This window comes from Panthera tigris, chromosome E3, assembly GCF_018350195.1.
Source record: "Panthera tigris isolate Pti1 chromosome E3, P.tigris_Pti1_mat1.1, whole genome shotgun sequence".
NCBI lineage: Eukaryota > Metazoa > Chordata > Mammalia > Carnivora > Felidae > Panthera > Panthera tigris.
The window spans coordinates 26,416,101-26,441,933 of NC_056675.1; the positions used below are offsets into that span (position 1 = coordinate 26,416,101).

Below are 25,833 nucleotides of genomic sequence, written 5' to 3' on the forward strand. Positions count from 1 at the left end.
CCCCCCGCCCCGGCCTCTGTGACGTCCGCGCCGGAACCTGGAATTTCGGCTCCGGGAGCTGGCGGCGGCGGCGGCGGCGGCCAGAGCGGGTCCCCGACGGCCTCTCCGGGGCTCAGGGCGCAGCCATGAGCGAGTCCAGTGCCAGTGCGCTCCCGCCAGGCAGGCCCGGCAGGCAGCCCTTCAGCCACCCAGGTAGGGCGACGGGGACCGCGCTCCGGGCGGCCCGCGGGCGAGCTGCCGGGAGCTGGGCGGGGGCCCAGCCCCTCGCCACCTGCCCGCGCCGGGTGCTCCTGGCTTTGGGGGAAAGCGGATCTCCCATCCTCCTGGTCTCCTTCCTGCAGGCAATACTCATTCAATTCAGAGGCCGCATGCCCTCCCCAAAGGAGCACCGGAATGGGAGCCCTGACCGAGTGGTGCCTTCCCGTCACTGCTCTAGGGATCCCTAATCTGTTAACTGAAAAGAGTGTGAGCGCCTCGCCAGCCCTAACATTGTGGTACGAGATGTCTGCCTCCCGTAACATTTCAGGCTTTACAGTTAGACAGACTTGGAGCTGAATTCTGCTTTGGCTGTTTATTGCTGTGTGATGTTTGGTAGATGGCTTGCCTTCTCTGAGCCTCAGATTCTTCAGCAGTAAAATGGGACTAGGATGTTGGTGGGATTAGTTGAGAGAAAAATATGTGAAGTGCCAGGCACAGTGCCTGGTACACAGAAAGGCATAATAAATGGTAGCCAGCCAAGTGTTATAGTCTTTTTCCTTTAAAAAAACAAAGTTTATTAATTAATTAATTAATTTATTTATTTATTTAGTGCATGAGCAGAGGAGGGGCAGAGAGAGAGAGAGAGAGAGAGAGAGAGAGAGAGAGAGAGATTCCTAAGCCGTCTCTACACTCAGTGCAGAGCCCCACACAGGGCTTGTTCCCACAACCATGAGATCATGACCTGAGTCAGACGCTTAACTGACTTAGGCACCCCTCTTTTTCATTTTTTATCAAGTAAAACTTACAGTGAAGTGTAAGCATAGTGAATTTTTACATAAATATGTACAACTGCTACCCATTCAAGATAAAAAGTTGCCAGCACCCGGGAGGGCTTCCCAGCAGTGTTTGCATCTTACATGTGCCCTGAACCTGCTGTGAGTTTTACAAGCAGCGTTTCCTCTATTTCAATTTGAGAATAGAAGTTTTGTCACAAGAATTTACAGTAAGGAAACCGTGAGTGTGGATTGGGGCATTGGGCCCTTCTGATTGGATTGTTCTCTGCATCTTGAAGAAGAGGAAGGAAGATATCTAGAGAGACCCAAACCCTGGAAACTTGCTCAGGAATCAGAAAACAGAAGTCAGATTCATTTGGATGCTAATTATTTTTTAGCTCATTGTTAATAGCGTTGGCATCAGTTCAACTTCAGGCATTCAATCAGAGCCATTCAAGTGTTTTTCTAGTTGGTTTCCATTTACCTTGCTCTTAGTTTGGCACAATCCATCACATTTAAGATGCCAGCCGTGGTTTCCCAGACAGAGGGCATGAGATTCATCTATTTTCGATCTCTGCTGGGTGTTTAAGGAGACTTTGTAAGCCTCTTTTTATGAGTGTCATAACTGGCTTCTCTGACTAAAAGGTCTTCCCTGTCCTTAGGACAAATGACGTTTTATCACCTTGTATCCACCAGCCTGACTGGGAGGCTCAGAAGGGATTGTATTTGTAACTCTGTTGTACTTTGTAAATGGTGGCCTGTTCTATGGGCATCACGAAAGCACAGTTGGAGTGGCAGGAGACAAAGGGGATCTGGTTTACAGATTGGGGAATATGCATCTTTCTAAATGATGAAAATTCCTCCAATATATTGTTGCTGCCTCGGGGCCTTTGCACCAGCTGTTCTCTTTGCCTGAACTACATTTCTCTTTGATCTTCCTATGGTAGCCTCTTCCTCCTCTTGTCAGATCTCTGCTCAGATGTCACCTCAGAGAGGCAGATCTCTGGAGACTTTCTCTGAAGAAGTGCTCCCATCTCTCTTCCCCTGATTGGTTCCCTTGTTTATTCCTTCAAAGCACTTACCACCTTCTGAAGTCATCTGGTTTGATTGTTTTCTTGTCTATTAGATGTCTCTTCTACAATGTGCGTGCCATGAAAAGCAAGTGCTTTGTCTTTTTCTGCCAACACCCAGAACAGTGTCTGGTACGTAGATGCTAAATATGTGTTCAAAGAATGAATGAATGAATGAATGAATGAATGAAGTGTACCCGAAGCCACACTGACAGCTATAGCGTAGTGGCTGAGAATCTAGACTCTGGATTCCCAGATGTAAATCCTCATTTTCCATGTACTGGTTTTGTCTTCAGGCAAGGCACTGAAGTGTTTGGTGCCTCAGTTTCCTTATGTATTAAATGGAGGTAGTGACAGTACCTACTTCGGGGGTCAGTATAAGGATTAAGAAAGTTAATTTACATTAAAAACTTCGTAAGGACTTGTATTAGTTATCTATACTGTTGACAAATTATCCCCAAACCTAGAGGCTTAGAACAGTGATTATCTCTTCTTATCTCACAGTTTCTGCAAGTCAGGAATTTGGGGATGACCTATCTATGTGGTTCTGGCTCAGGGTCTGTTATGAAGTTGCAATCATGGTATCAGCCAGGGATGCAAATCTTAGGAAAGCTTGCCTGTGGCTAGAGGTTCCCTTCCAAAGATGGCTTGCTCAGATGGCGAACCGACACTGGCTGTTGGCTGGAAGCCTCTCCATATGGACCTCCCAGAAGGCTGTTTGAGTGCCCTGTTGACATGGCAGATGGTCCAGGAGAGGGCAAAGAAGTCCTAATGTCTTTGATCATCCGCTCTTGGAGATCACACCTGTTATTTCTGCAATATCTTATTGGTCACAGGGGGCAGCCCTGTTCCGTGTAGAAAGGACCTATGTAAGGATGTGAATATCGGTATTTGGGGGAGAGGGTCACCGGCAGCCACCTTGGAGACTTTTGTGGCTGTCACAGGACCATGTAAGTATTAACTGTTGTTATTAATGTCTCTGTTCCCTACTAGATGATAAGCCCCAGGAGGGCAAGGGCTGGGCTCACCGTCATGTCCCCATGCTTAGTATAGTGCTTAGTACATAGTACACCTTCAGGAAATACTTGAGTGCACACCTTTCATGATTTGGTACTGTGATGCTTCTAGAGCCTGCAAAGCCCCTACTGTTCCCTCTGCCATGGGTGCCATTCATTACCTTATTCCTTTGTAAGGCATACTCCTCTTCTTTCAGTCTGGTGTCACTTCCTCCTGGAAGCCTTCTCTGACTGCCTCCCCTTTCATAGGCTAGACTCTGTCCCTGCTTTATGCCCACATGGCCCACTGGCCTCATCCTGTCCAAGTATCCATTGGACTGTATTCTCACTTCTCTTGAGTTTTATCAGTTTTTAAAATGTTTACTTATTTTTGAGAGAGAGAGAGAGAGAGAGAGAGAGAGAGAGAGCATGCAAGTGGGGGAGGGGCAGAAAGAGAGGGAGACAGAGGATCAGAAGCAGGCTCTGGTGCAAAGCCCGATGCAGGGCTCAAACCCATGAGCCATGAGATCATAACCTGAACCAAAGCTGGATGCTTAATCAACTGAGCCACCCAGGTACCCTGAGTTATATCATTTAAAATAGTTTTTTAAAAAATGTTTGTTTATTTTTGAGAGAGAGAGGCCGAGCACAAATGGGGGAGGGGCAGAGAGAGAGGGAGACACAGAATCCCAAGCAGGCTCCAGGCTCTGAGCTGTCAGCACAGAGCCCGACCCGGGGCTCAAATTTATGAACTGTGAGATTGTGACCTGAGTCGAAGTCGGATGCTTAACCGACTGAGCCATCCAGGTGCCCCGCCAAGTTATATCATTTTTAAGAGCAGGGATTTTGGAATTGAACAGACCCAAGTTCAGACACTGATTTGCCTCGGTTTCCATGACTAGGAAGTGAAGGTTCTGATAGGAGTAAAGGCTGGAGGCCCACCTTCTCCCAGGGTCTATAGACAGGATTGCCACTCTGAGCCAGCCCCTGGCTACCTCTCCTGACCCCTGCTCCTGTCCCACTCATGCCCCCCAGGCCCCAGCCACCCATTGTTCCCTTCCAATGTTCTCCTTCTCAGGTCTGGAGGTCATTGTTCTGTTCTGCCTGATCTCAGCTGAAATGTCACCTCCGAGGAGCAAAGACCCCCCTCTATCTCAAGTGCCCCCAGGAGGCATTTGCCCACTCCATACCCCTCAGTCCCATGACTCCTGGCATGTGCTGTTTGTTGAATGGAATGACTTGGTGTTTCCCCTTTGCCAAACATTTACCATATTCCAGTCAGTAAGCACTTCATACGACATCATCTTCAACCAGAATGCATTCAGTGATTTATTTATTTTTTAAATTTTTATTTATTTATTCTCATTATTATTATTTCAGTGTTTGTTTTTGAGAGAGAGAGAGAGAGAGAGAGAGAGGGAAAGGAGGAGAGGGACAGAGAGGAGAGAATCTTAAGCAGGCCCAGGTGCCCCATTCAGTGACTTTTAAGTTGAGGTATAATTCACATAACGAAATCAACTATTTGAAAGGGTCCAATCCAGTGGCATTTAGTACATTCATCACCTCTATTTAGTTGCATTGTCATCACTCCCAAAGGAAGCCCTCTGTCCATTAAGATATCACTCCCTGATTCCCCTTCACCCAGCCCCTGGCTGCCACCAGTCTGCATTCTCAGTGGGTTTTACCTAGTTTAGACATTTCATAGAAATGGGATCATACAGTAGTGTGACCTTTTGTGACTCCCTTCTTTGCTTAGCATAAACAATGTTTTCAAGGCTTATCCACATTATAGCCTGTATCCATTCTTCATTCCTTTTTATGGCTGAATATTATTCCATTGTATGGTTATACCAGAGTTTGCTTATTCGTTCATCCGTTAATGCACATCTGGATTGTTTCCAGCTTTCAGCTCTTAGGAAAGATGCTGCTGTGAGCACTTGTGTACAAGTGTTTGATTGAACATCTGTTTTCAGCTCTTTTGGGTAGGTACTTAAGAGTGGAATTGTTGGGTCATGTGGTCATTCTGTGTTTAACCTTTTGAGGATTGGCCAACCTCTGGGACTCTTAACCCTCATGTGGGGGTTTGCTGTGACCATTACCCCTTTGTTCATCGGGGGTACCCAAGTGACTCAAGATGGCCTGATTGTCATTGTGTCATGGCCAGGCTTGCAACTTCTGTGATGGCTTCGGAGCCACTCACCCCTCCTCTGTCCTCCTCAAGAGGCACTACTCCGGGGAGGGGCCCTCGAGGGCCCCGATGTTGTGACTATTTGCATTGACCCCATTTTCCAGAGGGTGGGACTTAGTCTGGGCCTTTGGAGCAGGAACGCTTGGAAGGGTAAGGGGTAAAACTACACAGCCCCTTTAGACTCCTTCTGTGAGGGGGTGCTGGGACCCATTTTATTATTATTACTCTTATTGTCATTATTATTATTATTATTTTGTTTTTAAGATAAAGAGAGTAGTAGTTTGTACCTGGCCCAGATACAAATCCCAACTTGGCCAGTTATACGGTGTGTGACCTTGAGCGAGTCCTGTTACCTCTCTGACGTTCAGTTTTCTTACCCATAAGATGGGGATAATCAGACCCCTATTTGCTAGGGTCTCTGAGAGGATTTAATGAGATAAGCATGTTGAAGACTTGGGTGTTGAGCACTCAAATGGTAGCTGTTCCTATTATTATTATTATTAATTATTAGGGGCTTCTGTAGCCTTAATCTTATACGATTTGCTGATTTCATGTGCTGTGTACTTATACTCTCTGGAGTTACGCTATTAGATAATTAAAGCAATTCTTTGGGTTGTTTCAGCCCAAGAGGTTGTATTAAGCTTGAAGACAAGTAACCATTCATCCTGCAGTGTTTGTTGTCCTTACCTGCTAAGCCCATTCATCAGGGTCACTCGGCACCCTTACTTACACATGTCCCAAGGGTCACTTGGGAGGGTGGTACCCTGAAAGGTACCCTGGGAGGGAGGGATCTTCTGCAGGACTGGACACAGCTGGAGACGGCACGCATCACTTCAGGCCACACTAGTTCTCTGGTGAGCCAGCAGTCTGACCTTGAATTGTTTTTTCCCCTCTGTCTGAAAAGGCTGAGCTCTGCCCAGCAACTCAGGCCAGATGAGGCCCAAAGGCCCTCGGTGGCTTTTTTTTTTGTTTGTTTTTGTTTTTTTCAGGAAGTGAAGAATTTAGAGGGATAAAAGGGGGAAATGACTTCTCAGTGTTGTAACCATTGTTGCAATCTGGTTGCTTTTTAAAGGAGCTTTGTTTGAGTGTGGGACCACCCAGACCTTCAGTGGGGCTCCCCGCTCCTACCAGCAGGGAGAGGAGGAAGGGAACTGACCCTGAGTCATGACCGTGTACCAGGCGTGGAACCTGTACCAGGCGTGGAACCTAGTGCTGAAAGAGGCAGGCCAGGGACATGCTTTTAAGAAGCTTCTAGTCAAGCGGGGGAGACACTCACTGAACAGGTAAAGAGGGAAATAGGGTAGTTACAGCTAAGTGTAATTGCTGAGAAGGAAGTAAACAGGTGATGAGCTAGAGAGGGGAAAGGCCTGCTTAGCTGAGGTGGTCAGAGAGGTCTCTCTGAGCTGTGGACTTGTGGACGGAGGCTGGAGGGTGTAACAGAACAGCCATAGGGAGTGCAGGTGGAAAGAGTGTCCAGAAGGGCATACAGCAAGAGCACAGGGTGGAGATGGCAGGGATGTTGGTGTCTTTGGGGAGGCCTCAGGCTGGAGCCAGCAGGAGGAGGAGAGGGGAGGAGGTCAGGTGAGCAGGAACCCGTTCCTCATACGGTAGGCCCTGGTCAGCAGTGTGACTTTAGGCTCAAGTGGGTAACTTTCTCGAATTACAGCAATTCCTGAGGTGTTATTTGCCCATTTGACCCCTGAGGAAACTGAGACTCTGGGAAGTTACTTGACAAAGTACTGAAACAGAAGGACATTAATGTTGTGACTGTAGAGCCACATGTAATAAACAGCATGTCTGCGTGTTTATTAGACAAGTGTTTGTTTGATTTGGGATGTGCTAGGCCCCATGTCAATCTCCAGGGATGTAAGAGTGAATCAGACCCGTGGAAGTCTTTGCCCTCAAGGTTCAGACTTCAGCTCAACCTTGGGCAGAGTTCTCTGAGCTTTCCTTACTGCAGAATGAAGGCACATGTAAGAAGGACCCAGGGATGAAGTAATTGTAGGGATGACAGGAGATAGGTATATAAAGGGCTTGGCATAATCATGGTGCATGGTAAATGCTCAGTAAAGGCTAGTTTCTGTTGTTGCTTCCAGGAATGTTGGAAATCTTCTTTGGAGAAATCTTGGCCAAGGAAGGTAAACACTCCACAGAAGGAGTAGCTTGGTCCATAGCGAGATCCCTCACGGCACGTATAAAATCTCCCTGTACATTGAGTTCATTACTAAATGACCGGGTATAAAGCACAATGTGCTGGGCACTGCTCTAAGCCAAGGGTCTGCAAACTACAACCCACGGGCCAAATCCAGCCTGCCACCTATTTTTATAAATCAAGTTTTATTAGAACACAATCATGCTATTCATTTATGGATTATGGCTGCTTTCCTACAGCAACGGCAGAGTTGAGGAGTTGTGACAGAGACTGGGTGGTAAATAGTAAGTAAATAGTAAGGTTTGCTGACCTCTCTTCTAAGCATATAATAGCCACCCAATCCTCAGGATGGTCATGCCAGGTGGATCCCCATTTTATAGGTAGAAAACTGAGGCATGGAATGGTCAACAAAGTAGCAAGTGGACCTTGTATTTGAATCCGGGCAGTGGGCTTTGGAGGCTGTGCTCTTAACCACTACGTCTGTGGTCCACTCAGGCAGACAGAATCCCAGTTATTGCCCACGTATAGCCCACCGGATGCTCCACCCACTTGAAAACCAGGACACTTGGGTTCAGGGCCCAGCGTGGCTCTGATTGCCCAGTTAGTCACTCCTCTTGAAGGCTGTTTGCTCATCTGGTCGTAAAGCCTTGCACCCAGCCAGTCCCTAGGCCCCACCCAGGTGCCAGGCGGTGTGACTCATACAGGTCCTCCTAGCCTGGCAGTTGTGAAGTCTGGCAGATGGGGGAGGCTCCCAAGGCCCTGGATCCTCCCTTCTCAGACCAGGCTCTGGCCTCCTAAGAACGAGGCCCCTCTACATTGTCCGGTACATCGCTACTAGCCACGTGGGGCTATGCAAATATAAATTTAATAAAGTTTGCTAAAACTAAAAATTCATTTCCTGACTCTCACCAGCCCCATTTCAATTGGTCAATAGCCACATGTACTGGGCAGTGCGGACATAGAACATGTCTGTCATTGCAGGACAGTGCATTTTGACATTTGATGCCCTGGGATAGGACATAGCCATGCCAACCTATGCAGCTCATGGACAGAAATAGCCACAGGACTGGCCAGAGAGATCTTGTTAAATCGGAGTCAGAATATGTCATTCTGCTGTGCCAAACCCCTCATGGCTCCCACCTACTCAACTGAAAGCCAGAGTCCTCACCATGGCTCACAGACCCTGTCTGGTCTGGCCTGTCTCTCCCCTTGAACTCTTACCTCATCACTCTCCTCTCTGCTGACTCTCCTTCAGCCATAGTGGCCTCCCTCCTGTTCCTTGAACTGAGTGGGCACGGTCCTGCCTCTGGGCCTTTGCACTTGCCCTTCTCTCTGCCTTGGATGCTCTTCTCCCCAGTAACCATGTGGCTCTTACCCCCACCCTCCACCTTCCTCTGGCTTTGCTCCAACCCATCCCTGCTTTACTTTTCTCCACACAGTCTGCCTCTGAAATATATTACCTTTTTTTTCTTAACCTGAGCCGAAGTCAGACACTTAACCGACTGAGCCGCCCAGGTGCCCCTGAAATATATTGTTCTTAACTTGCTTACTGTTGGTCTCCTCTGGCTAGAATGTAAGTCCCATAAGGGCAAGAGAATTTGTATGTCATATTCAAGGCTATGTCCCAGTCTTAGAGGAGTGCTTGGCTGGCACATAGCAGTTGCTCAGTAAATGTTTTTGAGTGACTGAGGGAATGAGTGAGTGAATGATGGATGGACGGGCAGGTGGGTGGCCTTTCCAGGAGTAAGACAGTGATGAGACCCTGGCCTTGGAGCACTTGGGGGAGCTGTCATAGCATCTTCCACTAGATCCCCTGGGTTGTGAGCCCTTGGGTTAGGGTTAGCATTAGGGTTAGCTGTGAGCATATATTACTTTGGTACCCCACCTTCAGTTAGCATTCAAAATAAAAACAATGTCAAAGAATATGAGTGGAAAGAGGTCCCCAAAATTCTGAAATCAGTGTCAACAGTGCCTCGTTGGTAATATGAGACCAGATGTGCATGAGCCATTTGATCATTTCTTGAGAAATGACAGCAAAGCATGCTTCTAACAGGGCTCATTTGTGTGAAGTAACTAAATAAGAATAATAGAGTATTCAGTCAACATCTCAATCATTATTTTTTGACGGCTTATTTTTTCTCCTTAAAAAATTTTTTTTCAATTATGGAAAAAATATATTATCCGTATAGAGAAGAATAATGCTTATGTTCCTTAAACCCTTTTCTCACTTTTTAGTGTCCCTGCTTTGCTGGTGTGCTGAACACATGCTTTGGTCTGCCTGGTGGGTTAGCTAATGTTGCCTGTATCCCAAACACCAAATTCATTCATTCATTCATTCAGTCAGTCAGTCAGCAGGTGTTTATTGAGCAGTCACCATGAGTCAGGTTCTGTGCTAGACCCTGGGGACTTGGCAGTGGGGGAGAGAGATGGGGCCCCTACCCTCATGGAGGTTACAGTCTTAATGGGGGAGGAAGGGGGTGAGACACTAGGTGCAAGTAAACCGTGAGGAGGATAGAATTAGGGATGAGGGGTGCCTGGGTGGCCCAGTTGGTTAAGTATCTGACTCTTGATTTCAGCTCAGGTCATGAGCTCACAGTTCTTGAGTTCAAGCCCCACATTGGGCTCTGCTGACATCTCAGAGCCTGGAACCTGCTTGGGACCCTCTCTCTCTCTCTCTCTCTCTCTGTCCCTCCCCTGCTCATGTGCACTGTCTCTCTCTAAATAAGTAAACTTCAAAAAATTTTAAAAAGAATTAGAGATGAGTGCAGTGGGGTTGAAGGAGTGAGTGAAAGCTCACTGAGGCAGGAAGCAAGTCTGCAAACCCTCTTCCCCTCCAGAGTCCCTGCCTCAGAGTCTCGTGCAGAGAGGGGCTCCATACAGTTTGTCAAACAGAACTCATTCCCCCGGCAGCTGGCGAGAGGCCTGGACCAGATGATCCAGAAGGTCCCTTCTTGCCTGGAGTTTCTACGATTCTGTGAGTGGGAAGAAAAAACCCTGAAGTGAACCCAGCACCAAATACGGCTGGGCTAGATTCTTGGCAAGCATGAGAGGGACTCTGGTGGTGGTTTGAGTGCCATTTAGATCACAGTTGGCCTGTGCCCACGTCCTGACAGTGTTCATGCTTATGGGTAGGATTTCGTGGCCTGTGGAAAAAGCTGCTAAGGAAGTTGGGCCTAAGGATGCTCTTCAGGTGTACCTGCCTCTCCGCATTCATTCATTCATCCATCCTTCAGATGGAGGGCTGTCCCTCAGCAAGACACTGCTCTAAGTCTCAGAGAGAGTAACTTGGGCCTTAACCTGGAAGGATACCAGAAAACAGAAAAAGTACTTAATGGCCGCCCCGGCCCCCACATTCTCTGTAATTACCCAGTCATCCTCCCACCTAAATAATAATCTAAGTGCCCAAATCCAGCTCCAATGGCCAATGGGTTCTAGACATTCCTAGATGGAGGCACCCCAATGTCTTAAGTATGCTCCTGCCTCCCATGCAAATAAATGGCCAACAGGCAGCCCACACACCGCCCACAGGACTTAATTGGCCGTGCTGATGATAACTTTCAGCTGGACCAATTCAGGAGCACATCTGACAATAACTATGATGAGACATTCTTACTCTCTAAGGATGAGAAAAGCAAGTCTCTGCGAGATGATACAACCTGTCTTTCTAAGAAGGTAAAACCAGGAGTCTGTCTGGACAGCAAAGCCTTGGGCAAGCCGCCATTTCTCTGGGCCCCAGTTTCCTTGTTGAAAAGCCAGGGCAGGGACGCCTCTGTCTACCGCTCCAGGTTGGCGTGAGAAATCCGGTGATGTCATGCTCTGACCAATGTGTGGTCGTGTGAAAATGGAAGGAGGTGGATCGTAGTGTTAAAAATAATGATGCCTGTGTTCAAAGGGTTGCTTGTAATTTTTTGTTTTCTTGATTTGAAGATGAAGCACTTCCCGAGAATGTCTGAAGAGGAAGAGTCGTTCCTCTTTGATAACGGCCATTTGAAAATAGAGTTTTCCACCAGGGACTGTTGTTATGAAATATGAATAGGAGTACGTGGAAGAACAATTAAATAATTTGTATTTTAGTGTTTATGAAGCACTTTCTTAAAATTTTTTTAATGTTTATTTTTGAGAGAGAGAAAGAGTGCAAGCAGCAGAGGGACAGAGAGAGAGGGAGACACAGACTCCAAAGCAGGCTCCAGGCACCAAGCTGTCAGCAGAGAGCCCTACGCTGGGCTTGAACTTGCAAACCGCAAGATCATGACCTGAGCCGAAGTCGGACACTTAACTGACTGAGCCACCCAGGTGCCCCACGAAGCACTTTCAAATCCATGGCCCATTGAGTCATTTCATGGTGAAGACTACAGCTTTGGCATTTGGCAAACCTGTGATAGGTTCCTAATTCCAACACTTACTAGCTGTGTGAGTGGGCAAGGCACTTAACCTCTCCAAACCTCAGTTTCTTCATCTGTAAAAGGGGATGATTCTATTCAAAGAGTAGTTTAGAGTATTTAGTGTGGTGATGCATACAGAGCACCTCAAATAGCCTGGCACAAGGTAAGTGCTCAGTAATCCTAGCTAATGTTATTTGCGTTGTTTGTAACACCATCCTCATGATCTCGCTGATGAGGTCCATGGTATTATGTGCCCCGTTCCTGAGAAGAGAAACATGTGACTCAGAGACAGTCATCATGTTGCCTGGGGTGGCCTGGCTGGTGGGTGACAAGCCAACCCAGGCTCTAGCTCCAGCCCGTGGTCCCTGACCTCACAGTTGCTGAATATTCGACTGGTTGATGCTGCTTCATATTCAAAGACCTTTGTTTGTGGTAATAAGAGCTCTTTGTTGGTGGCCAGAAGGAGTGGCCTCCAGCCAGGGCTCTGACCCTTTAGCCTCCAGGCACACTGCCCCCCCCCCACACTCCCCACATTTGCTTTAGGAACTGCTGTTACTAATGGAAGTGTGTCATTTCCTCAGGGTGTGTTGGAGCAGGGAAATGCAAGGTTGAGTGAGATTCACAAGCTTGCACTTGGCAGCTGGCAGGGCTCCAGGCGCGTGTCTGTGTGTCATCTGCAGTGGGACAGCTGTTCCGTTGTGCCTGAACGTGCTTATCAGAGAGACAAACATTACAGATCTGCACTGTCAGACTCCAACTCAGACAGCCCAGCCTTGGCTGGTTCCCCCCTCCCCAGCACCCCCTCCTTGTAATAGCTGTAAGTACATTTTATGGAGCCACTGTGTGCCAGGTGCTAAGTGTTTCTCCCTTTCTCCCTATGCGGTTGCCTTTAATGCGCATAAGCCGGCCCCTGTGGTGGGTCCCATCCTTAGCTCTGCAGCCCCCAGAGGGATCCTCTAAAATGTGGTCAGATTGGGACATGTTTCGCCTCTGAGCCCTCAGTGGTTTCCTGTCTGCCACATCCAAGGGGCATTCCTGACCCATAGAGTCTCACTCGGTGTGGCCCCAGCCACCTCTCTGACCTCCACTTTTCCATGCTCCCTGTCCCAGTTACCTATTGTTGCTAACAGACTACTCCGAACGTGATGGCTTAGGCCATTTTATGGTTTCTGCTGATTCTGTGCATCAGGAAATCAGCAGGGCATGGAAGAGATGTTTTGCTTGGCCGCATGTCATGTCTGTTGGGTCTAGAGCGTCCAGGTAGTCCCTTCCTGCCCCTGGTGGTGCTAAAAGTGAGGGCGACCCAAGGGCTGGGGGCAGCTACAGCAGCTGCTGGGGTCAGAGCTGGGGTCTCTGGTTCTCACTGTCTGCTGGTTCCTCGCTTCTCTTCCTTGGACACCCGGGGCCTCTTCCTCTCCACTTGCCAACTTTCTACACGACAGCCTCAGCGTCCCAAGAACACAAAAGCGGACGCCTCTAGGCCTTTCAAGGATTGGAGCTACAGATGGCAGAGAAACACTTCTGTTGCGACCTTTGGTTAAAGCAAGTCACAGATTCAGTCCCGATTCAAGGGGAGGGGACCGCAGAGGGGCTGGTGTGGTTCATCAGAAGTCAGCAACACCAGAACCTATCACTGCCTGTTCATTCACTCCTCTCCAGCCACACAGACCTCTGTGCCCTTCCTCAAGCATGCCGCACACACCCCAGCCTTGGGGCCTTTGCGTTTGCTGTTTCCCTCCCCTTGGATTCCCTTCCCCAAATATACACAGGGATCAGGTCCTCTATTCAACCTTGGCTTAAATGCTACTTTAATACCAAGATCATACCCTACCTACCTTATCAGAAACAGTGCCTTCCTTCCACATGTCACCTGTCTCCTTACCCCCCTCTGGTTTTGTTTTTGCACTTTTCACCTCCTGGTGTATTTATCACCTACTTACTGTCTAATCTTTCCCTGTCCCCACCCCAGAATATAAGTGCCATGTGAGTAGGGCATTTGCTTTGTTCACCGCAGTGTCCCTAGCTCTAGATCTGACCCGTGGTAGCCACATTTGGTGAATGAATGAGTATTTGAGATGAGGAGAGTGAAGTTCAGAGAGGTTAAGTAACTTTCCCAAAGACACACACACTAATATTCGACAGAGCTAAGATTCAAATCCAGGCTTAATCCATGAAGCCTTAGGAGTTTCACTACCTGTAGGGGTAATTGCTGCTTAGGTAATTATGGCTGTTTCCTATTTCCTCTCCCTGTTTCCTGTCTGCACTCAAGGTGGTTTTCCCACAACTAAAATTGGATCAGGCATAAACCCATCTTGAAGGGGGCATCCTCACCTTCCACAGAAGGCCCTCCCTTCTTAGACCGCTGCACAAAGCACAGCAAAACTTGGCCTCCAGCTGTAGCCTGGTGTGGTAGAGCAAATAATAGATTTTTTAGTCAGGCAGACCTCGTTCTGTTTCCAGCGCCTCCGCTCATTAGGCTAAGCATGGGCAAATTAGGAATGTCATCCATCCACCCATCCATCCATCCACCCATCCATCCACTTAATGAGTCTTTATTGAATTCCTCTCTGAGTCAGGGACGGTGCTAGGTTCCAGGGTGCATTGGTGAAGACATCGTCACCGCCCCAGCCCTCCGAGAACTTCCAGTTCACTGGAAGGGAAAGATGTGCTCACACAGTCACACAAATAAATGTATTTACAAATACTCTACTTATTTACCTATTGTGATAAGTACTGTAAAGGAGTTAGTGTATGTGTAGGGGGGAATGGCACCTGTAATAGTACAGTGGGGCAGGGGCGGTTTCCCTGAGTAAGTGACGTTTGAGTGGGAGCTAATGGGATAAATAGATGTGGCAAGTTCATTCCAGGCAGAGGGAACAGCATATGCAAAGGTTCTGAGGAGGAGGGAGCAGGGCCCATCTTAGTGTCTGAAAGATCCTAAGAAATGTGTGGTCGGAGGGCAGAGAGCCTGAGGAACTGGAGACACAGATGGGAATCCAACCAGGCAGGGCTTTGAGGGGCCTGGGCATGGGGTTGGGGAACCCGTCAGCTTTATTTTTTCATCTGTAAAATGGGAATGGCAACACTACCTCCCTCAGTATGAGTGAGCAGCTGTGGCCAGCTGGGTGACAGCGGGGTGTGGCGAATCTGGGATGGTCTCAGCTGGGTTGATCATCCTCTGCTGCAATGGTCTCATCCTCCAGTGGGTTAGCATTGGGCTTGTTCACAAGGCGGCAGCTGGGAGCCAGAGAGCAGCAGAAGCCAGCGAGGCTTAGGAAGCGGCACAGCATTGCTTCTGCTGTATCCTGTTGGTCCGAGCAGATCACAAGGCCGACCCAGATCCATGAGTGCATGTGAAACTCTCCACACAGTGCCTGGTGCACAGGAAATGCTCTGTAAATGCGATTATTATTGTTGTTGCTATTGATGTTATCATCGTGCATTTGCATAGTGCTTTATGCTTTTCAAAGTTTTGTCCTATACATCATTATAGACTACACTGTGTGAAGAGAGTTGGGGCAAATGGTACCAGCCCCATTTGACAAATGTGGAAGAGTTCACATAACTGTCTCAGGTCACACATTTAGCTGGTGGCTGCAGCCAAACACTAGAACTCAGATATCATGTAACCTAACGCATATTTGCACACACATCTGCTGAAAGTGAACCCATTTGTGGATGATGTCGTCATCCCGAGCACCGTCCTGGTAAACAGAATAATTTAGATACAAATGTTTTAGGGGCGCCTGGGTGGTTCAGTCAGTTGGGCGTCTGACTTCAGTTCAGGTCATGATCTCACAGCCTGTGAGTTCGGGCTCCACGTCGGGCTCTGTGCTGACAGCTCGAGCCTGGAGCCCGCTTCAGATTCTGTGTCTCCCTGTCTCTCTGCCCCTCCCCCACTCATGCTCTGTCTCACTCTGTCTCTCAAAAATAAATAAACGTTAAAAAAAATTTTTTTGAATACATTAAAAAAAAAAGATACAAATGTTTTTGTCTGTGGCACAGGCTAGTGACCATCTGCTAGGTTTGGGTATGGCCTCTGAGACTCAAGTTCTCCTATGCAAGTTTTGTGTTTTTGGCTCCCAGGCTCAGTGGGGTCACTGATGATTCTCTTTTTTCTTGCTCAGAGAACCTCTCGTTGGACTCCAGTTGCTTTTCCTCTCCACCTGTGAATTTCCTTCAAGAATTGCCAAGTTATCGGTCCATTGCACGCAAGAGGACGACCATTCCTACCCGAGAGAAGCAAAGTGGCACTTTGCTAAAGCCGACAGACTCTTACAGCTCCCAGTTGGAGGGAGGAATCACTGAAAACCTCAATAGCCAATCGATTCGGAAGTATGCACTGAACATCTCTGAGAAGCGGAGGCTAAGGTTTGTTCAGTAGCCATCTGGAAGGCATTTGATGTATGTTTTAGGCACGGGTGTGTTGTATGCATGGAATGCATTTCCTGAAGAGTTCATGTAATTAGAAATGTATTACTTAAGGTAATCCACACTGCAGTGACAAAGTTACCCGAACATGTAATAACTCAGCATATTAGAAATTTCTTTCTTTCTTTTTTTTTTTTAATGTTTTATTTATTTTTGAGAGAGAGAGAGAGAGAGAGAGCGCACAAGAAGCAGGTCAGGGAGGGGTGCAGAGAACAGAGGATCAAAACAGGCTCTGTACTGACAGCACAGAGCCACATGCAGGGCTGGAACTCACAAATGGTGAGATCGTGACCTGAGCTGCTGAGCTGAAGTCAGACACTCAACCAGCTGAGTCACCCAGGTGCCTCTAGAAGTTTATTTCTTGTTCACATAAAAATCCTGGGTTCAGATCAAGGGGGAACTTTGTAGTCATTCAGGGACCCAGGCTCCCTCCGTCTTGTAGCTCTGCAAACCCCCAAAGCCTCATCGTCTGTAGTTACTCCTCTCTGTTTCCCCTCCCCTCAGCTACTAATCTACTCTTTGTCTTTAGATTTGCCATTCTGGACATTTCATATAAATGGAATCTTACAACATGTGACCTTTTGTACCTGGCTTCTTTCACTTAGCATTATGTTTTCAAAGTTCATCCAAGTGGTGGTGTATATCAGTATGCAGTTCCCTTTTTTTTTTTTTTTTTTTGCCTTTAACAAGGAGTGGCTTTATTTATTTATTTATTTTCTGATTTGATATTTTATTTTATTTTATTTTTTTAATGTATGAAATTTATTGTCAAATTGGTTTCCATACAACACCCAGTGCTCATCCCAAAAGATGCCCTCTTCAATACCCATCACCCACACTCCCCTCCCTCCCACCCCCATCAACCCTCAGTTTGTTCTCAGTTTTTAAGAGTCTCTTACGCTTTGGCTCTCTCCCTCTCTACCTTTTTTTTTTCTTCTTCCCCTCCCCCATAGACTTCTGTTAAGTTTCTCAGGATCCACATAAGAGTGAAAACATATGGTATCTGTCTTTCTCTGTATGACTTATTTCACTTAACATCACACTCTCCAGTTCCATCCACATTGCTACAAAGGGACATATTTCATTCTTTCTCATTGCCACACAGTATTCCATTGTGTATATAAACCACAATTTCTTTTTCCATTTGTCAGTTGATGGACATTTAGGCTCTTTCCATAATTTGGCTATTGTTGACAGGGCTGCTATAAACATTGGGGTACAAGTGGCCCTATGCATCAGCACTCCTGTATCCCTTGGGTCAATTCCTAGCAGTGCTATTGCTGGGTCATAGGGTAGGTCTATTTTTAATTTTTTGAGGAACCTCCACACTGTTTTCCAGAGTGGCTGCACCAGTTTGCATTCCCACCAACAGTGCAAGAGGGTTCCCGTTTCTCCCCATCCTCTCCAGCATCTATAGTCTCCTGATTTGTTGATTTTAGCCACTCTGACTGGCATGAGGTGGTATCTCAGTGTGGTTTTGATTTGTATTTCCCTGATGAGGAGCGACGTTGAGCATCTTTTCATGTGCCTGTTGGCCATCTGGAGGTCTTCTTTAGAGAAGTGTCTATTCATGTTTTCTGCCAATTTCTTCACTGGATTATTTGTTTTTCCTTTTTTTTTTTTTTTAAGTTTGCTTATTTGTCTTGAGAGAGAGAGGGACAGTGTGCACGTGTGCTCATGAGCCTAGGAGAGGGGCAGAGAAAGAGGGAGAGAGAGAGAATCCCAAGTGGATTCTGCACTGTCATGCAGGGCTTAATCTCACGAACTGTGAGATCATGACCTGATCTGAAATCAGGAGGCAGATGCTAAGCTGATTGAGCCACCTAGGCACCCCCCCCTTTTATTTTTTATTTATTTTATTTTATTTTATTTTTTTTATTTAAAAAAAATTTTTTTAACGTTTTATTTATTTTTGAGACAGAGAGAGACAGAGCATGGATGAGGGAGGGGCAGAGAGAGGGAGACACAGAATCAGAAGCAGGCTCCAGGCTCTGAGCCATCAGCCCAGAGCCCGACACGGAGCTCGAACTCACGGACCGCGAGATCATGACCTGAGCTGAAGTCGGACGCTTAACCGACTGAGCCACCCAGGCGCCCCGGCACCCCCCCTTTTTAAAAAATTTTTTTAATGTTTATTTATTTTGAGAGAGGGAGAGATAGAGCACAAGCAGGGGAGGGGCAGAGATACAGGGAGAGAGAGAGAGAATCCTAAGCAGGCCCCACAGTCAGTGCAGAGCCAGATGTAGGGCTCAAACTCAAGAACCAAAACATCACGACCTGTGCTGAAACCAAGAGTCAGATGCTTAACCAACCGAGCCACCCTGGTGCCCCAATATGCCATTCCTTTTTATGGTTGAATGATATTTCATTGTATGGATGTGCCTCATTTTGTTTGTCCATTCATCCATTGGTGGACATTGGGTTGTTTCCACCTTTCAGTTCTTGTGAATAGTGCTGCTATGAAAATTTATGCACAAGTTTTTGTTTGAGACCCTGTTGTCAGTTCTTTTGGGGGTATCTACCTGGGGGTAGAATTGCTGGGTCATATCAGAATTCTGTGTTTAACATTTTGAGGAATATCCAGACTGTTTTCCTTAGCGGCTGCAGCATTTTGCACTTCCACCAGCAGTGTATGAGGGCTCCAGGTTTTCCACATCCTGTTGGCTGGGATTTTATTTGATACTGAGGCTTGATGACCTTGTCATGATCATTGTCATGACTTTTATTTATTTATTTATTTATTCTGAGAGAGAGAGCGAGTAGGCACATGGGGAGGGGCAGAGAGACAGAGGGAGGGAGGGAATCCCAAGCAGGCTCCATGCCTTCAGTGCGGAACCTCAGGTAGTGCTCAGTCCCACGAACTGTGGGATCATGACCTGAGCCGAAATGAAGAATCGGACGCTTAACTGACTGAGCCACCCAGGCGCCCCTGTCATGACTGTTTTTTAATGCAGGAACATTCAGGAGACCCAGATGAAGTATTTATCTGAGTGGGACCAGTGGAAACGGTATAGCAGCAAGTCTTGGAAGAGGTTCATAGGGAAGGCTCGAGAGATGACGACCCACCTGGAGCTGTGGCGGGACGACATTCGCAGCATAGAAGGTACCACGCCCCACACTCTGCGCACGGGCTCCGCGCTCCTTGGCAGAAGTCTCCCATGCCTGGCGGAAAGTACAGCTTCGTTTTCTCTAACCTCTAGATGAAATTTAGCACTTCTTTCCGTGATGAATGGGAGCAACAGCCCCAGTTAGGATTAGCAGAACCTGTGTCTTTGTCAGCAGGAAAATCAGATATTTTCCTATCCCTTCCGGCTGTAATTGTCTTGGAACACCATTTATGCTCATCACTACTTTGAAATTGTAGCAGTTAACCTGCAGGATCTGCCACTAGGTCTTGTTATTTAATGTGCTAATGAAGATGCTCCTATATTATTGTAGCACACGTTTGGCTTTTCATATTATAACCGGTTTTTAATATTATAACCATAGGTCTATTTGTATTTGGGGCATTTAAAATATTATTCTGAAATAAGGTTCATTAGACTTCACTGGACTGCCAAAGGTGCCCGTGGCCCTGAAAATACCGAGGACCCGTCCTTCCCCATATTGGGGGGAATTGGGCTGCAGGATTCCAACAGTCAGCTCTGGTTGCTCTAATCAGATACTATAGACAGGGTGGCCTCAACGACAGAAATTTATTTTTCTATAGTCTGGAGACTGGAAGTTCAAGACCAGGCTGCCTTCTCGCTGTGTCTTTACATGACCTCATCTTTGTGTGCTCTTGGGAAAAGAGGAGAGAGGGGGGCGGTGAGAGAGCTTCAGTTCTGACGCCTCTTCTTATAACGTCACCGATCCCATCATGGGGCCCCACTCTTATAACTTCATCTGAACCTAAACACCTCCCAAAGACTCCACCTCGAAATACCATCAGATTAGGGCTTAGGGATTCAGCATATGAATTTGAGGGAGGGAGGAGACACAATTCATTCCATAGCAAGTATACAAAAAATTGCAAGTTGTGCCACAATATAAGATTAGAAAGAAACATTTCAACATTTGGGTGACATAGCAGGGCCAGGGAGAAAATACCTCTTAGGGTTACGTAGCCATAAAGCAAAAACAATTTACAAACAACTCCTCAAATCTGCTAAAGTGGGAATTTTGTAAAGTTTGTAGTGAATGTGGCAGGATGAATGGAAGAAATGCGGTCAATATTACTATTTTAAGACCTATAAAATACTCTTGGTAATTTATTCAATAAAATGCTTTTTAAAATTGTTTTATTGGGAGAATATAAACACAATCACAAGGGATTTCATAGGCTCACTTAAAACTTAACCATCTGGGGGGTGCCTGGGTGGCTCAGTCGGTTAAGCATCTGACTGCAGCTCAGGTCATTATCTCATGGTTCGTGGGTTCGAGACCCACATCGGGCTGGCTCTGTGCTGATAGAAATTCTGTGTCTCCCTCCCTCTCTGCCCCTCCCCTGCTCTCTCTCTCTCTCTTTTCCCCGCCTCCCCCCTTCAAAAATAAATAGACATTAAAAACAAACAAACTTAACCATTTAGCCGTACTTTTTTTGCGATCTAAGCACAACATCATGCTTGGAGCAAAATAATAAAAGCTGACCCCAGTTGAGCCTTAATTATCCAGTAGGTGTTGTGTTAAAGATTTCACTCATAACTAGCTTAGTTAATCCTCACAAGAACCTTTCATATAGGTATTTATCATTCGCATGGCTCTGATGGGTTAAAATACTTGGCCAGGTTCACTCAGCTAGGATGAGGCAGCCCCAGGATTTGAAGGATTTGATCTTGGCGGTCAAGCTTCCATGCCCAGCTTCCTTTCTGGTTTAGTGATGGCCTTTCTGGAGGTTTTCATTCAGAAAGGGGCTTGTGAGAATTCAGAAATGGGTTCATACAGTCATGGTCAGTTACAAAAGCACCTATTGCAATTCACTGGGGAAAGGGTAGCCTTTTTAGTAAGTGGTGCTGAGTCAATTAGATATTCATATAAGAAAAGATACTGAGTCCTACCACACACCATTGTCAAATAGCTAATTCAAGATGGAGTGTAGATTTACAAGTGAAAGAAGGAGAGACTTAAAGCCAACAGCAGATACACAAAATGTTTCTTCCTCCCTCCCCCACCAAGTCCCTCAGCTTTCTGGCTGATTGGATGTATCGCGGGTAGTGCGTGTGGGTCGATGCTCCTGGTTAGTGATGTCTGGATTTCTTTTTTCCAGGGAAGTTTGGCACTGGGATTCAGTCCTATTTCTCCTTCTTGCGGTTTCTGGTGTTGCTGAACTTGGTGATCTTTCTGATTATCTTTATGCTGGTTTTGCTCCCCGTCTTGCTCACCAAATACAACATCACCAACAGCACCTTTGTGCTTATTCCGTCCAAAGACACGGGTGAGTCTGAGGCCTGGTTTGCTGTGAGAATGTTCTTGTCACTGTGTGCCTATCTACCACTTGGGAGGAGCACTGTGGGCTAGGAGAGTGGAATATTTAGCAAGCATGATATAACCTACTCCAATAACTTTATTTCGAGACTTTTATCTCTGGTAACGGTGACACTCAGTTCCCACCAGTTATGTGCCAGACATTATAGCAAGTGCCGGACGTGTATTTCTTTACTGAATGCTCAACAGAAGTCACATATTTTGGGCACTCTGTTTATTCTAATGTGGAAGGTTTCTGTCATCCACAGACATTTATCGATTCCCTTCTTGATTCCTATCTCTGTGCTAGGGGCCAGAAGTAGGGTGAACTGAGTCAGTGCCTACTTATGTTAGAATTATAAAATGGCAGAACTGGAATGAGCCTTGGAGGAACTGGTGCAACTCTTTTTTTTTTTTTTTTTTTTTTTTTTTTTTTAGTAGCATTCATGCCCATTGTGGAGCCCAATGCAGGGCTTTAAGTCACCACCATGAGTTCCAGACCTGAGCTGAGATCAAGAGTCAGAAGCTTAACTGACCGTTAACTTTCTTCTTTTAACAAAGGGGAACTGAGGTTCAGAGAAGGGTTCAGAGATTCAGGGTTCAGAGGTTCAGAGATTGGGTTATTTTCCTCAATTTGTCACTCCCCTGTAATTGTGACTTTGTAGGGCCTCCCACTGTGGCAGAGAATACTTTCTGCCCTGTTGGTGTTGCAGTTGGCCCTGTGACTTGTTTTGTCCAGAGGAATATTAACTTGAAATGGTTTATGTGGTTGACTTGTCTATGAGAAGAGTCCTGGGGAGGGCCCATTGCCTCAGCCTGGGCCCCAGAATGAAGTGATATGGTGTAGACTTGAGCCCAACTGGAAGACTGGAGTCCGTCCTATCTCAGCCTAAATCAGCTACATGAGCTCAAACTGTAGCTCCATGAATGAGAAAATATATATTTAGTATGTTTAGTAACTGAGGCTTTGAAGTTATTTGTTACATAGCAAAGGTAACTGATACAGAAAAAGTGAATTAGCTGTTCGAGGATAAGGTAGTTTCACTAAAATTAGTATTCAGATAATCTCTTGATCATTTGTACATATGTAAATATAGGTTGTTTTAATGAAGCTGCGTGTTTATTTACACACCTGGAAAGATCTTTTAAAATTGGATGTGCTTACAATGGAATAACAATACATCAATCACATATTCCAAAACACGTGCAAACATGAACCCCAAAGCACAAAATACCAATACAAACAAAACACATGCTATAAGTAGACCCACATACAACATGTACAGAAAAAGACACACATCCACAGATGTGTAGGGAGAATAGCGAGAGGGGAAAATGCTGCTGTACTTGGTGTATGGAGGTTTGGACTGCAGACAGAAAACCACAAGTTCATAAACACATCCACACATAATTATATGCGACATGTCTAAATATATATACATATGCATGCATATATACACAAATTATGACAGACAAATTGTAGAGACTGTGAAACTATTTCCACTGACGTTCTTGATTTTGTTTTTTCACAGATGTTCAATGCACAGTGTATCCAATAAGTAGTTCTGGACTCATTTACTTTTATAGTTATATCATAGACTTGCTCTCTGGCACTGTAAGTATTTCACATAATTCTGTATTTGGACCCTCGATATACTGCAAATAGGTTAATTTAAAATTTTAAAAAATGTTTATTTATTTTTGAGACAGAGACAGAGACAGAGTATGAGCAGGAGGGAAGCAGGAGAGAGAAGGAGACACAGAATCGGAAGCAGGGTCCAGGCTCTGAGCTCTCGGCACAGAGCCCAGTGTGAGGCTCAAACCCACGAACCGTGAGATCATGAAGTCAGACACGTAACTGACTGAGCCCCCGAGGTATCCCAAAAAATAGGTTAACTTAAAGATCAGTTTCCTGAGTATCTGTGGTGAGCCAAACACAAGAGTTGACCACCATCGGCAAGGATAATGTTCACCCACCTGCTGCTAGATTATACAGGAAATGGGCTTTGTCACTTTTAGCCTTTGGCCTTTCCTTAGTCCCTGCCACCTTTGTATTGACCTATAGCAGAATACTGAGCTCTCCCACAGAAAGAAGTTTCAGTGAAAATAAACCCAAATAGAATTTATTTAATTTCTCAGACATTGTAATACCTTACATTTTGGGGTCTTCAGCCACACGGATGAAAGCCTGGACTCTTCCTCCCAGAAATTACACACAAAGACCTGAGTCACACACACGTTTGTACACATCCATACACATTCCCTGAAATCCAGAGTTGATTAATCCCAGGTTAACCCCCTGCTCTAAAGTGGAACTAATCTCCTCCTTGCTATAGTAGTTCCAAAGGGTTTTTATCTTCTTTCTTCTAAAAAAAAAAAAAAAAAAAAAGATTTTTTTGTGCACTTCCATTTGTTTATCCCACTTTTTCCAGGAAATGAGATTGCAGCTATGGAAAATGGCCATCTCTGCCTTCTAGACCAGGATTTCTCAACCTCAGCACGATTGATATTTGAGAGCCATACTTCTTTGTTGTGGGGGCCGTCCTGCGCACTGTAGGAAGTACAGCAGTGTCCCTGGCCTCTACCTACTGGACGCCCGTAGCAGCCACAGTTGTGACAATCAAAAATGTCTCCGGACATTGCCAGATGTTTCCTGGGGGACAAAATTGCCTCTGGTTAGGAACCACTCCTTTAGAGGGGTGCCTGGCGGGTTCATAATAGAGCCTGTGACTCTCGATCTCACGGTTGTGAGTTCTAGCCCCATGTGGGGCATGGAGCCTACTTAAAAAAAAAAAAAAAAAAAAGAACCACTCCTTTAGATGTTTAAAAAATACAAACATATAGGGGCCCCTGTGTGGCTTAGTCGGTTAAGCGTCCGACTTCTGCTCAGGTCATGATCTCACGGTTTGTGAGTTCGAGCCCCGCGTCGGGCTCTGTGCTGCCAGCTCAGAGCCTGGAGCCTGCTTCGGATTCTGTGTTTCCCTCTCTCTCTGCCCTCTGCCGCGTGCACTCTGCCTCTCGCATTATCTCAAAAATAAATAAACATTTAAAAAAAAATAAAAAATACAAATATATAAAAAGTCTTTCTGAAAGTTACTAGTCTTCATTTTATTATTTTATTTTATTTTATTTTTTAAATAGACTCCATGCCCAGCATGGAACCCAGCCCAGGGCTTGAAATCACGACCCTGAGATCAAGACTTGAGCTGAGATCAAGAGTCAGACACTTAACCAACTAAGCCACCCAGGTGCCCCTGAAAGTTACTTCTGCTTTACCGAATGTGCAAAGCTTTGAATTTGTCCATTGCATTTGATTTTGAAAAAGTGGTTTTTACATCTCTGAGCTTATGTTTTTCTCACAGCAATTGAGAGGAATTATCAGACACGTGTTAAAATGTCCACTATGCAAAAGAAGAAACAGAAGCTATATAAAATATGCAAGGGGGAAAGAAATTCAGTGAGTAACCCAAGGTTGCTGATGATAGCAAAGTGGGACCAAATTCCCAGAACTGCTGTTAGGCCCATTTCTGTAAATTACATTCCACAAGAAAAGTTTCTTTTTATAGATCTCCACACACCATAACCTTTTTCCTAATAGGAGAAATTATAGGAGGCTTAGATGCACTTGATCATAAATGTTTAGCATACCATGATAAAAGGAGAGATGGCCAGAGAGGTTAAACAATGGCTTGTCTTTGCTGAAAACAGTTGAGCTCATGATCAAATCAGAGAAATCTTTTTCCAGGCCCACTGGATCTTGGCCCTATAATGTTACATTATTTTGAAGGGGAGATACTGATGACAGACAGCCCTGATACCGACCAGGGCCAATGAAAACAGGTTTCGTGTAGTTGGGCAAGTTTTTGTAGCCTGTGTACCCAGCCTTCAGAAGGATTAAAGATAGAATCTTTTGTTTCTACATTTTTATTTCTAATAAAAATTGACTTAAGGGAAGCCATGATCTCGTGGTTCGTGAGTTCAAGCCCTGTATCAGACTCGAAGCAGAGCCTGCTTGGGATTCTCTCTCTCTGCCCTTCACTCGCTCTCAAAATAAATAAATACGTGTAAACATGTATTTAAATACTCAATATAACAATATATGGTTATCATAAAAAATACAAAATTTATAGAGTGAAAAGTGAAAGTACCTCTCCCCAGAGGCCACCTAACCTTTAACACTGGTTCATAGCCTTCTTGACCTT

General features: G+C 45.9%; 1 protein-coding gene across 3 annotated transcripts in view; it reads left to right on the forward strand.

Moving 5' to 3' along the window:
- The first annotated feature begins 48 nt into the window (after positions 1-48).
- The window catches only part of TMC7 (transmembrane channel like 7), a 56,481-nt gene continuing 30,696 nt past the window's right edge, over positions 49-25,833 (forward strand). Inside the window, exons 1-5 of one of the 3 annotated variants that reach the window (XM_042971350.1) lie at positions 49-192; positions 15,886-16,129; positions 19,144-19,292; positions 21,435-21,602; positions 23,164-23,246. In XM_042971350.1, coding sequence (XP_042827284.1) covers positions 126-192; positions 15,886-16,129; positions 19,144-19,292; positions 21,435-21,602; positions 23,164-23,246 — 711 coding nt within the window. In that variant the 5' untranslated portion in view covers positions 49-125. Of the gene's footprint in view, positions 193-2,115; positions 2,174-15,885; positions 16,130-19,143; positions 19,293-21,434; positions 21,603-23,163; positions 23,247-25,833 lie in introns of those variants that run through there. The other 2 variants (XR_006212354.1, XM_042971351.1) reach the window with 2 other exon arrangements.